A 13,155-nucleotide genomic window follows, 5' to 3' on the forward strand; every position below is an offset into this window, starting at 1 on the left:
GTTTGCTGAGGACATCCTATCAGGCAGGAGGAACAACATCCCTGCCTTTGCCTCTCTTTGGCTCTGGTCTGAACTGAGACACCTGACAGCTAAATGACTGACAGGGCTCAATCAAGGGGAGAGAGGTCCAGGTTAAAGCCGGTCCAGGTCCTGGGCTAGGTTTGAGTGAGTCCGTACCTTCACTGAGTTCTAAACCTATGTCATTTCTGCAGCTCTGTGAATGCCAGCCAAGGGTTTATCGGCAAACTGGCCTTTTTCCAGTTCATCTGCAGGACAAGCTCCTCTCTCCCAGCACCCAATAACCATTATTTCTTAGCAGCAGATTTCAAAGGGATGTTCCATAGCAGAGAAGATATTAGTCTCTTGATGAGCTTTCTACCACCTTGGAAGGACACAATTTGCCAAGACTTTAGATTTGAATGGTAAAATGAAAAGCTTTGTGACCTGGCTGTATCACAGTCATATTACATGGATTGCATTTGGGGCTTTGATTAAATGAACTTGGACAATGCTCATCTGAAGGACTTTTATCTGTCTTCCCATCTACCAGCCCTAAACCAAGGCGGCATTCTTGCCTAGTTGCTGGTACGCTGCCCCATCCCAGACCTGGGATCAGTATTCTTCAGGTCTTTCTGGTTTTCAGAGGCTTTCTGTCAGTAATTTAATGCATCTTTGCCAATTCCCTTTTTTTCATGTTGAGTTTTAAGTTTGACTTGCGTAAAATAAACTACAAACAAAAAAGAAGTCCAGCAATCAGCACAGACCTATTTGCAGAAAACACAAAAAGTCAGATTTTTATCTATTTTTCACGACTTATTTAGCAGTCCCCACAGAAGACATTTGGTAAGTGGGGGGGAAATTCTTTGTATGCCCTTATTACACTGACCTTTTAAAATATCATTATTTACTGGTGCCTTCAGCCACAGATGTTCAGAAATTAACATTCCCAACTTGTGAAAGAGAACTGCACTCATCCAGCATTTTTTTCAGCATGATGAGGAACATCACTCTCCAGTAATGGTATTTTGATCATAGTCCTATATAGGGTATAACCTGGGTACAAGACACCAATGACATTAAAGAGAACAGAAGAAAATAACAAAATATTGCCAGTACCTCGCTGAGGAAACTTCTCTCCAGAGCTTGATGTGCCTTTGATAAAGAGACCAAAGTACAACAAGAGCTCTTGCATCCAAATGATCAAAATGGGACTGGGCATAAGAAGCAGAAGCAAACTGTCAGCAGTCAGTGATTGCTCCTTTTCACGCAGTCTCCATCATCTCTACTACTCTGGTTCCCAGGCCACCAGCTGTCCCTCATCGATATGGTTATGGGTACAGGTATGAAGGCTGTCACAGAGGCACCCCAAAAGTCATTTTAGGCAGGCAACAAACTCCAAACAGACTTCATTCTAACCAGAATTGTTTAGCAGAAACCAACTACAAACAGGGTTAATCGAAACTTACTCAGCACTCAGACATTACACGACACAGTTTCAGAGACCAGTTAGGAGTTTAGTTACTGCACAACCAACTCAAACTCCAGGGAATCAGATTCCAAAACTATAGAGTGGTAGTTCAAAACACACATCTTCCCACTCTGTGTCAAAGTGAAGACTCTCAAGGGTACCCAGGCGATCACTTACCAGGTCAGCAAGGTGTCTCAGTCCCTGAGGAATGCCCAGAACTGGACACAATATTCCAGGTGTGGTCTCACCAGGGCAGAGTAGAGGGGAAGGAGAACCTCTCTCGACCTACAAACCAACCGCTTCTAATACAGCCCAGGATGCCATTGGCCTTCTTGGCCACAAGGGCACAGTGCTGGCTCATGGTCATCCTGCTGTCCACCAGGACCCCCAGGTCCCTTTCCCCTACACTGCTCTCTAATTTATGGTGGTTGTTCAGAAACTGCTTCAATCAAGGCAACTCATTGGTAAAAGGCCCTGTCTGTCAATCAAGGGGCATATGCAGTACCACAATGTTCCATCAGCCTGTAAGTTTCTGTTGTTTTTGGGGAGGGGGGGAAAGTGTACCTCTCACAGAGGCCAATTCCTCTCTGAAACAATGTGATGCCTGCAACTCTCACCAAAAACCACAACAGCTTTTCCATCCTTTGCTACGTGCTCCTGCGGTCTGTTATTACCAGTGGGAGGGATAGTGGCTCAGTGGGAGGATGGTAGTTCTGTGACTGCGCAACATATCACTTGGGTGTCCCCGGCTTGGCAAGGGAGAGCACAAGGAAGGTCAGGCCAGAACTCTGCTCTGCCTGTTCCACCACAGGATGATCAACACCATGCCTGGCACCTACTGCGATAGGAAGGCAACACTAAAAAGTCATAGTTAAAAGGAGTTTCATTAAAAGTAAACAGGCAAGTACAGCACAGAGCAGAGCACAGAACCTGAGTGGAGCTCTGCTAATTTTCTCATCAGCCACCCTTGTCTATCACAGACTCCTGGCTTCTGCTGTGAAAGTCAAGTGGAATTGCCAAGAGGAATCACCTGTGATTTAAAGTGCAGCTTTCCTCCAAGAGGTGTGTAAAATTGCCACCTTCCTATTCAGAACCTCTGGTGACTGGGAATCAGAGCTGCTAAATTGGAGGACCAGAGGAAGAAAACATCATCTCTTTCCTCCAGTCTCACTAGATCAGCCCTTAGCTGAAACAGAGATGGGAGAGCAGGCTCCTTAGCTCCAGGTAAGGAGACCAGCAAGCTCTGCCTGCCAGAGCCCAGGAGATGGAGGGGAACTTTAAGAAGAGGCTGCGTGATTATCCCCTCCCTCCTTCCCTGGGGTGAGCTGGAAGAAGAGGTTATGCTCTGTCCCCATTAAGGCATCTTTGGAGTTAAAAAGGAATTGGGCAGGATGCTTCAGTCCTGCCTGCTTGCTGGGAGACCCATCAGAATTTAGTTAACAAGGAGCTGGAGCATCTGAGGCTACTGAAAATCTTGTGTGTATGTGCCTTTCTGTGAGTGCCTCTCTCTGTAGCTATATAGAGGTATATTTAAAAGAAGGTTAATTGGTCTCCTGGGAACTATAAAGAACTTGCTAGGTTTCTCTGTGTGAGCAGTGACTGTATGAAGCCTAATTACTAAGCCTGCGTTATTCTTTTTTTCAGAGGGGAGGAATCTCTAAGGTCCTTATTAAAACCTACAAAAAGTCTAAAGAATGATGGAATTAGAATTGATTTGTCCATGTTGATCACAAGTGCAGAGCAAATAAAAACGCTGAACTTTCCCCATGAAATACTAATGGGGGTCATACAGGCATGGCTTACACATCACTATTGTGGGGATAAACAGAAACCACTGTGCTGAGTGGCAAGAACAGCACACTGTAGACTTTCAGGCAAGGTACACTCTTTATGCTTAGAAAAAATACATGCTTAGATGTTCTTGTAGGAAGCATTTTATAAAACAGTGATCTCAAATGTATTTTCAGGCTGATTAACTTTGTAAAATCAGAAATGGAAAAGAAAAGGACTTTTGCATAGGAAAATGTACCTTGATAGGAAAAAGAAACTAGTAATTTAAAAAGAAGCAAAAAAAAAAAAAAAAAAAAAAGGAGGACCTGTAATGCGGCTTTGGGCTGAAATGCTCAGAAGCATTTGCTTTGGATTTTTTTGGATGTGCTTTAGAGTTTGCTGAAGTGCTGTGGGGGAGACCAGTGCTTTCTCTGCAGGCAGGAGACACGGCTCAGGCAGGAGCCGCTCACAGCCCTCTGTCTGTGTGTGGCAGCTCAGTTTTGGAGGAGCTCTCAGGCAACGCCCGTAATTACAAGAAAATATAATACAATGGTGCCATACCATTTTGCACATCCTACGGTGACAAAGCCCAGCAATGGAAGTCAGCCTGACCCTGGCTGGTTTGCCCAAGATCAGACACAGTTTCTGGTGCAGCGGAGAAGTCAAGCCAGAACTCTGCATCCATAACTCTAAGAAAGACCTTCCTTTTTCTCCATATCTTATGGGAGATTTAATTCTGAATCAGGGAAAAAAAATCCTCATAATTGGCACAACCTCTGTAAAAGACAGAACTCTGTTCATTAAGAGTCTTGCAGTAGTCAGGCACTATTTGGAATATGCTCTGCAGGGAAATAACCTCTATATTTCACAAATGTGCTATGTTAAAAAAGAAAAAGTCTAACAAAAGCTAGCTTAAAAAGCCTAGCCATCAGAGAACAGGGTTACAGCGAGAAGCAGAGAAGGGGCTGAGTAGCGGCAGAGTTTTGCTGGCATAAACCCATGCATGGCGCAACACACAGATTGATAGACTCAGAGAGGTCACAGTGCTGAAAACACTGGTTCACTGCATTTGAGTATCTTTATTTTCTACTGTTTACTACCCCTGCTATGCACAGCAAGCTCTGTTTGCCAAGGGCCCAACATCAGGTCAGCACACCTTGAGGGTATGGATACAGAGAATTACACCATGCTTAAAGAAACAGCATAGTTTGGGGAACTAATTTTTTTTTTTAAGATAGATGATTTGTTCAACTGGTATCAATTGTTCCTAGCAAAACTGTATAATACCCCATGGTTTTTACCATAGGTTGGTACTGTTTCTCTTCCAAACACATACTATGATGCAATGCTCACTCTAAGTGCAATCTAACATTGTTGCTCCTGGATTAATTTAAGGCATAGTGACAAATCAAAAGTAACTCTAAACCTTACGGTGAACCCAAATTACCATTATTTTACAAAAGATACTGGAAAAGTCTCTGACCTGCTGGAAGCAAGCAGCAAGCCTGCCAGCATTAAACATAATGTTGCAATCTGCCTCCCTCTGACTTTATCATCTTTATCTTAGCAAGCAGATACCACCTGAAAAACTTGACAGATATTATTCTTGAAGGCTGAAACACGATGTCTGTGCAAAGACAACTCCAGCTACTTTGAGTCTGAGCTGAAAAAATAAGATTACTTGATCTGAAATGAGTGCTTATCTAATGTTCCTAGCTGGCGTGCTTCCTTGCTACCGCACTTTCAAATGATGCATTTAGCTGAATCTCTCTGGAGTCACCACCCAGCCTTCTTTGCAGAAAATAAGCTGGAATGGGAACATTGGAAAGGAAAAAATCTGCCTGCAACACCCTCCCCTGCAGCATCAGCCTCCCTGCCAGCAGTGTTAGTACTTGGGAACCTCCAAGGCAAATTGCTCAGTAAATGACTGAAACCAACCAGAAAAAAAAGCAAGTTTTGTATCAACAGTAACGAATATAAAGCATGAATTACACCCTCGTACTAAGGCATCTCCTCAGGCCAGCCCAGAGGAGGCAGCCAGGCAGGGCAGGCAATGCAGCGCTGCCCTCAGGATGCTGATCTGGAAACCTGAGCTGCAGACCAAGCCGGTGCCGGTCTGGTTTCTTGCATTGCTCGGTGGGCTGCGAATCCATTTCCTACAGCCCCACTCACATGGCAGCACTCCTGCCATTGCAGCCCACATAGCACCTTTCTCTATTTCCCAACAGGTAAACGCTGAACTGTTCCACTTGCACATTTTCCCTAAACATCTGCTGGAGAGAAAATACCAATGTAGGTAGATCCTTCGGCGTGATGTAATATGGCCTTCCCCATCTGATGTCAGGTAGCTCAGACTCTCCCCTAGTGTCCATACTTCCCTGCTGTTGTGCTTGGAGAGTGAGCTGTAGTGTCCTTGTACCAGAAGCCCCAGAAGCTGGTGCTGCAGTTCATACATACAGATGTGTCTACGTACGTGAGAGCTGGCAGGCCGGTTCCCAGGATATGCTGCATAAACTCATGCATCATCTTCCCTTACATTCTGAAGTCCCTTGCATTTTCAAATCTTAGTATTAGAAATGTAATAATGAGATAACATAAGCATCATCTTTATGCAAAAGCACAGTACTTCTAATACGCATTTGCCCCTTTAAAGCCAGAAAATAGGTCCTGAAGACTTGGTACCCCTCGCATTTTCTCATTGTCTACCAGTGATGACATTACTTTGTCAGAAATCCCAATAAATGCAAAGGTCTGACCTTTTCCCCCAGATAATTTCCTTCTCATAACGGCAAGAAGAACCAAACAAGCAGTGAATTTCTGCGAGGATTATTGCACTTCTTGGGTGGCTGATAGGACTTGGCCTCTGGCATCAAGCCATGCTACATACTCCAGAACTGCACTGTGTTTCATAGGGTATTGCTTGCATATTACTGCTGGGCAAGTGAATGCTCCATATGCTGGAACAAATACAAATGCCTTGAAAGGAGATATCTTCCTCAGCGTTGGCATTCATGTGCTATGGCTGTAAATTATGCCCAGAGTGTTCATTTTCTTTTGAAATGTGTTCTCACAATAATTAATGGTGTCAAGTTACTGGTGTGAAAAAAAACTGACTTTACAACAACCGTGGATTAATGAAATAACAGTCATGGCTGGAGTAGCAGCAATAAATTGTTAGAAAGCAGTGACACACCTGAGGTGATACTTTCAAAGGCCTTAAATCATTTAGGTTTTGATGTTCCTCATTGGCTTTTGTTAACATTTGTTTTTGTGTTAAAAATGGAAGTCAGCAGCTCTGGCAAGAACAACTCTATTGGTGATGAGCATAAGGAAATCACAGAATCACAGAATGTCAGGGATTGGAAGGGACCTCGGAAGATCATCCAGTCCAATCCTCCCACCAGAGCAGGAACACCCAGATGAGGTTACACAGGAATGTGTCCAGGTGGGTTTTGAATGTCTCCAGAGAAGGAGACTCCACAACCCCCTTGGGCAGCCTGTTCCAGTGCTCTGTTACCCTCACTGAGAAGAAGTTTCTTCTCAAATTTAAGTGGAACCTCCTGTGTTCCAGTTTGAACCCCTTACTCCTTGTCCAGTGCTTTCCAAGACATCCCACTGTCCCCCAGCAATGACCTCCTAGTTCAGCAGTCATCTGTAGGTCTGAGAGCTTCACTGTTTGGGGAGGTGAAATCCAAACCCCAAGGGCTCAGAAAGGTCTAAAAACCACACCATGGAGCTCACAGGCCCAAACCTCTCTTTAAAGCTGTTGTGAAGTGAGAAACTCTTGAAGCACTCAAAATGTGGAGAAAACAGAGTAAACAATTTCCACATAGATACACTTTTCATTAAATTTTTTTTCAGCCATTTTAATATTCGATATTACAGCATATGAAATGGAAGAAGAAGAGGGTCAGAGCTCTGCAGATATATTGTCAGGGAAGAAAATCTTATTTAGAACATTGGGAAACTCTTATTTGATGTCAAAGACCACTGGATCAGGCTTTTGGAAATGACACCTAAGGGCAAGGCAATGGGAAAAAATATATTCTCTCTACTTATAATGTGTCTGACATGAGGTCCTTAATTGCTGGCGTAAACTGCTATAAAAAATTGACTGCTGATATAAAAGGAATTATATCACTTTCTAACTGATGATGACTCTGTTTGGCTTTCCCAATATTATTATCAATTAAATTAGGTATTGTAAATTGATAATTAGGTATTGTCAATTAGATTGTTTGGTAGGAAAAAAAAAATCCTCTGAAAACTGCAGATATTCCTCCAAATATTAACTCATTTGCAATCATACAGCGAAACTAAGAGATACTGAACATTTAGGACCTAACGAAAAGACACCAAAATCATCAAGAGGCTTTCCAATACAATAAAAAGCATTTGATTTCCTTTCTCCTTGAATATTTTGTTTTCCAGACTGGAGGTTTTCTTCACTGTATTCTCATGATGGCCTCGCACTGTTCCTTTATCTCCATCAAGGCTTGCATCAGGCTGTGATCTGTCCCATGTGTCACCTTCATAATATTATAGGCCTTGAGGAGAGAACAGAAGAGTACACATTAGTCATTGTGCAATGGGTTGGCCACTGCAGTGGGGCAGGGACAGAGGTCCTGGTCCTCAAGCAGTTGGCAGCTGGGGGCTTCAACGCATAGTACAGTAGAAATAGGAGTGAAGTATCCCAAAGTGTTTTATGATTTGTCCCTGACAAAGGAGGAGGCACTGACACATCATTCTTAGGTGTTAAAGCCCATGAATATGTTGCACAGATGGATGTGTGGAATTGTAGAGGAAGATACTTTTGCACTGAGGCATGAAGGCCATTTAAAGATTGGTCAACTACGGCACCGAAGGTTCTGATACATTACTTAAAAGATGACTGTGACGTTCATGATGTTGGTAGCCTCAAGTCCTGTAAAGAGAAATGGATTAATGCTTAACCAATGGAATAAAGTGCTTTAACTGTATCAGGAGAAACCATGCATAGCTTCATTCTAAAAAGGCATGCAGGGGAATGGGTCTTTCCTGCTTTTCCCAGGGATTATTTTCTGTCTGTGTTGGTCATCTATTCATTGCTAGGTCAATTTACACTTGCTGATATTGCCTGTGGTGTTGCTGATTCCTTGCCACAGATATGTCTGAAATACTCTTTGCCTGGCTCTTGTTTAGATCATCACTTTTCATATGACATTTCTGCTTCTTCCTTCTGTTAAATTCCTCCTGCAAGGAGAGAAGTACCAGACAGAAATGGATTCAGCACTTCTGAAGAAAGAATGGAGAAAAGACATCGGAGATTTTATCTCGCCCCAAACTGAGGAATTGTCAAAAACTAAATGCAGCCTGTGTTTCAATGAGTTCCTGGTCCAGTCAGCTGACAAAATTCAGCTAAATCAGCTTTGGATTGCAGAAGAAGGATCTTTTTGGAAACAAATCTTGAGGAAGGGGCTTGTTTAAATTGGAAAGATAAAAATAAAAATAAATATATTATTTGGTGGAATGAATGAAAGCCTACCTCCAAATTCCAAAGACTGGCACGCATATGGAAATTCTAGCACAGTTCATTTTTTGCTTCAAATTATCTAATTCTTAAAAGAAGAGGGAGGCAGCGAAAGATTGAAAGAACAACTTGAAATAGAAGTCAAAACAAATCAGAGTATGCAAGGAGCTCTAAAAAGAGTCAAATGCGTTCTGAGATACCACAATACCCTACTACTAAATGATAAAATACTCACTTAAACAGAACAATGGAAATGCTTTCATTGCCATTAGAAATGCCTAAGAAATCTGAAATAAAATAAAAAATCTAATTTTTTTTGCATATTTCTATTTTAGCAGAAATACAAAGCTGGGCATGTTTTTTCCAAGTGTTTGCAAGTGAGTCATAATTATATTCTCTGAAAAGCCTACCTGTATTGTTCTTAGTGTTCTTCTTTTCCTAATTTAACATATTGGGGAAATGTTGTAAAGAACAGATCATAGATGTAGTTCAGCATAGTGGAGAGTAAGGTATTAAGCTGTATGGGAGTTTATAAAAAAAAATAAATTGAAAAAGTAGTGTAGAAAGCAAGAATATGAGCCAGTCCTCCAGTCCTTCCCTGTCAGAACCAGTGGGATGAAGAGAGACTGGCACTTGCATGGTGCAGGAATCCCTGTCTGGTGCAGAGCAGGACAGTGCAGGTGGGATCCTGTGTGTGCTGCAGTGCAGCGACACACAGCTGTGCCCAGGCTGACAGGCAGGGACAGGCTCACCCCAGAGCAAAGTGGCCAGGTGAACTGGCCATGCATCAGACACACTTGGTGAACAGTGCTTGCATGGCCTGGCCAAGAAAGCTGATGGATTTATTGCTAATGACCTTTGCTAAGAGCTGTGTGTTTGGATAACTCTGAGTCGCAGCCCTAGGGCAGCTAACCTTGACCTTCATCCCACCTGCAGGACAGAGGTAGTAGTGATGAACCTGCAAATCCTGATGCACAGTCAGAGATATCCATGTGGACATACCTCTGTTAAAAGGCAAAAATCCTTAATATCACACCTAATCTTGAGATAATGCTACCATTGCTGACTGCTCTCTCACTTCCGACATTTTCTTTCCACATTCTTTCTTTCCTCAGTATGGCAGATAAATGCACCCAGTTTTTATCTTTTTACTTCCTCGGGGAGAAAATAATTCTCATGTAATGTACCGTTCCACATGCTGCAGTACGAGTCAGAACCAGCTGCATCGAATTTAGAATAGCAATGACTTCTGTAATCCCCAGCTTAAACTGGCATTAAGTTATGCAGCTGTTTTTGCACAGGTCAGTGCAAAACTGGGGATAATTTCACCTCCAAAGCAAGGAATCGTTAAACTGGGCAAAAGCAGGAACATGCAGCCTCTCTGAACACTCCCCTGCTCTCCCAAATGGCACAGCTAATCAGTGATGTCGAGGCTGAGCAGAGTCTTGTGGCCTGTGTGGTCTTCCTCTCAGCTAAAAGAATAAATCTAATTATGAGAAACTATAGTAATTGCAAGACAGCAACACACTGTCTCCCTGCAGAATATAAAGCCCATTAGATTAGTGATATGGCTGTTGCTCCATGAATGCAAATGAAATACAGCGGAGTAATTTGCACCTGATTTGCATGGGGCTGGTGCGGGTTGCCCATCACCACCGCTGTGGGGTACTGTGTGCAGATGCAGGACGGCTCTGCTCCATCGCAGGGAAAGCAGAAAGCAAATGGTCAAGTGCCAAAACAGCACGAAGCAAAGGCTAGCATTTCAGAGGGAGTACCTGTGTTCTTCCATCTCTCTTGAAGGAAGGGGACACTTGTTAAAGCAGGCATAGGAAAAGGAAAAACTGCCACAGTTATTACCAACCACAGCTGGTAAACAATTCAGTGCTTGAAGCAAATACCAGGAGAAAGGGGATTTCTTCAGTGCTGCTGTGAAACCTGGGAGGGATTTTATCCCAATTCCTGTGCTTTCTGTTCCCGCACCAAGGATGACAGAAGAAGGGGAACAATGTTGTCTCTATGTCAGGCCCTCGCAAGACAAGACAGACATGCCCATCAGCTTGTGGTGCCAGCCAAGTGCAGCATCTGCAGGGAAAACTGGCCAGTCAGTGTTTTAGGTGTGTGCATCCTCCCACCTGCCCCTGTCCCTGTCAGCTGTCACTCGGCGCCTGGGCACCACTGCCCTGCTCAGGGAAGTGCATTTGTGTGGGCAGCTGCCACTGCCGTCCGGAGGATGGAGCAGCAGCTGAGACAATGCACTGCAGTGCTCAGCATCTCACTTCAAGGAGATGACGGTCAGAAACTAAGCCCAAGCTTCCCCTTCTGCACCTGTCCTGGTCTCCAAAACTCAGTCCAACTCCAACCAGGTTGTGGGCAACCAAACAAGTGAATTACAGTGCTGTGAAGGTAACAGATGACACCTAACAAATATTTACACTAACGGCTGCACCTCAGGACACATCTATATACTTGTTAGGGGCTCCTGTGAGCTCCAGAGATGCAGTCCTGTCCTGGGCTCCTAAAGGAGTGCTGCTTCCCAGTCTAGAAGCTTTTTGATTCACAAGACAGCTTGTTGCAACTTTTGTTATTGCCACTTTTTACAGTCATTCCAAGCTCTTTAAATTAGGTTTGTCAGACTAGGCTCCAGCTCTTGTCTTCTGCTAACAAAGGTTTTCCCAATCTATAATTCTGTTTGTCCTCCCACCATTACATCTTTCATATATATATGTACATAAATTTTTAAAAAGTATATAGGTTTTACAATAAGCCAAGGGCTACCTTCAGGTTTTATTCTAGATGTGGGGTATTGCCTCTTTGTAACACTTCTATTTCCAAAACCTGGCAATTAGATTCTGCAGAGTCTAATACACTTTTAGGGGAGATTTCATTTTAATGGGTAACATAAAGCTCTCCACACTATTTAAGACTTCTTTGGGGGTGCAGGGCAGAGGACAAAACTCAAAGGGTGCTAAGAGTAAGGTGGCTATGCACAGAGAGCTGTAGCAAGGGCTGGGCTGCAGAGCTGCATATGAAGATCTGCTGGTCTTAACAGGCTGCACATCTGATGCAGAGAGGCTGTCAATCCCCAGCAGCTCTGAGGCTGGGCCTGATTAAGCAGGATTTATAGAAGTGAGGTGAATTTCATTCAGATCTCAATTCCTCTGCACCTTACACATCCTTCTCCTTAATGCCACACTGAAATTAGTCTGACGAGGGACCCAACAGGGTGCTATTCAGTGTCAGAGCGTATTAAGAAGAGTAATGAAGCAGAGAAGGTAATGGAGTTTCTGCTCTGAGCGTGTGGCATGCCCTGTTGACACATCTAATCACAAAGGGACAAACTGTGTTCTCATATAACTCCAGGACATTATCTGAGTTATATTAGGAATCACAACCTTTACTTGCAAAAAACTGGGAATTATATCTCGCTCTAATTTGTACCAGCATGGACAGCAATGAAGGGAATCAATTTCAGATCTCCTCCAAAGAAGTGCTGTGTCCTGTGCTCACAAGTTACATGGAGAAACAGGATGACAAGAAGCTTTTCCTCCTCTCATCTGTGTTCCCAGAGAGTGGGAGTTCAGTCTCTCCCTGTCTCACACATGGTGAGAAAGGGGAGGCTGCACCGGGAATAGGCAAAACCACAATGGATTGAGTTTGTAAATGGTTCTGCATCTCAGCTGTAAAGCACTTACCATGGCCTTGTGGACTACTAATGGCTTGGAGACCACAGTTAGAGTAGCACTGAAGTATGGCATAGAATGGTAATCAGCACCTTATTCTCCCTTTTCAGGGAAAGAGGAGATCACGGCTTGAAAAGAGGTTTCTGTATTAGGCATTGCTCAGTATTCAAAGGATAATACAATAGCAATCTGGCTTGTAATGGGCAACTTCTTCACTAAAAAACATACAAAACCCCATTACAACTTCCACCTTCACTGATGAACAGCATTCATATATCTCTACGGGAATTCAATCCAGTTTAATTTAATTTCAGGAACAGCCCCAGGTTCCAGTGTAGGTTGGGGAACAACCTGTTAGAGAGCAGTGTAGGGGAAAGGGAACTGGGGGTCCTGGTGGACAGCAGGATGACCATGAGCCAGCACTGTGCCCTTGTGGTCAAGGAGGCCAATGGCATCCTGGGGTGTATTAGAAGGGGTTGGTTAGTAGGTCGAGAGAGATTCTCCTTTCCCTCTATTCTGCCCTGGTGAGACCACATCTGGAATATTGTGTCCAGTACTGGGCCCCTCAGTTCAAGAAGGACAGGGAACTGCTGGAGAGAGTCCAGCGCAGGGCAACAAAGATGATGGAGTGGAGCATCTCCCGTATGAGGAAAGGCTGAGGGAGCTGGGTCTCTTTAGTTTGGAGGAGACTGAGGGGTGACTTCATTAATGTTTACAAATATATAAAG

At 43.7% G+C, this 13,155-nt stretch overlaps 1 protein-coding gene across 7 annotated transcripts in view; it reads right to left on the reverse strand.

Moving 5' to 3' along the window:
• Window positions 1-444: 444 nt before the first annotated feature.
• SMYD3 (SET and MYND domain containing 3) overlaps window positions 445-13,155 on the reverse strand; it is a 406,076-nt gene continuing 393,365 nt past the window's right edge. For 5 of the 7 annotated variants that reach the window (XM_065057918.1, XM_065057916.1, XM_065057920.1 and 2 more), the window contains one exon: window positions 445-7,785. In XM_065057918.1, coding sequence (XP_064913990.1) covers window positions 7,684-7,785 — 102 coding nt within the window. In that variant the 3' untranslated portion in view covers window positions 445-7,683. The other 2 variants (XM_065057917.1, XM_065057915.1) reach the window with 1 other exon arrangement.

This window comes from Columba livia, chromosome 3 (genome assembly GCF_036013475.1).
Source record: "Columba livia isolate bColLiv1 breed racing homer chromosome 3, bColLiv1.pat.W.v2, whole genome shotgun sequence".
Lineage (NCBI taxonomy): Eukaryota > Metazoa > Chordata > Aves > Columbiformes > Columbidae > Columba > Columba livia.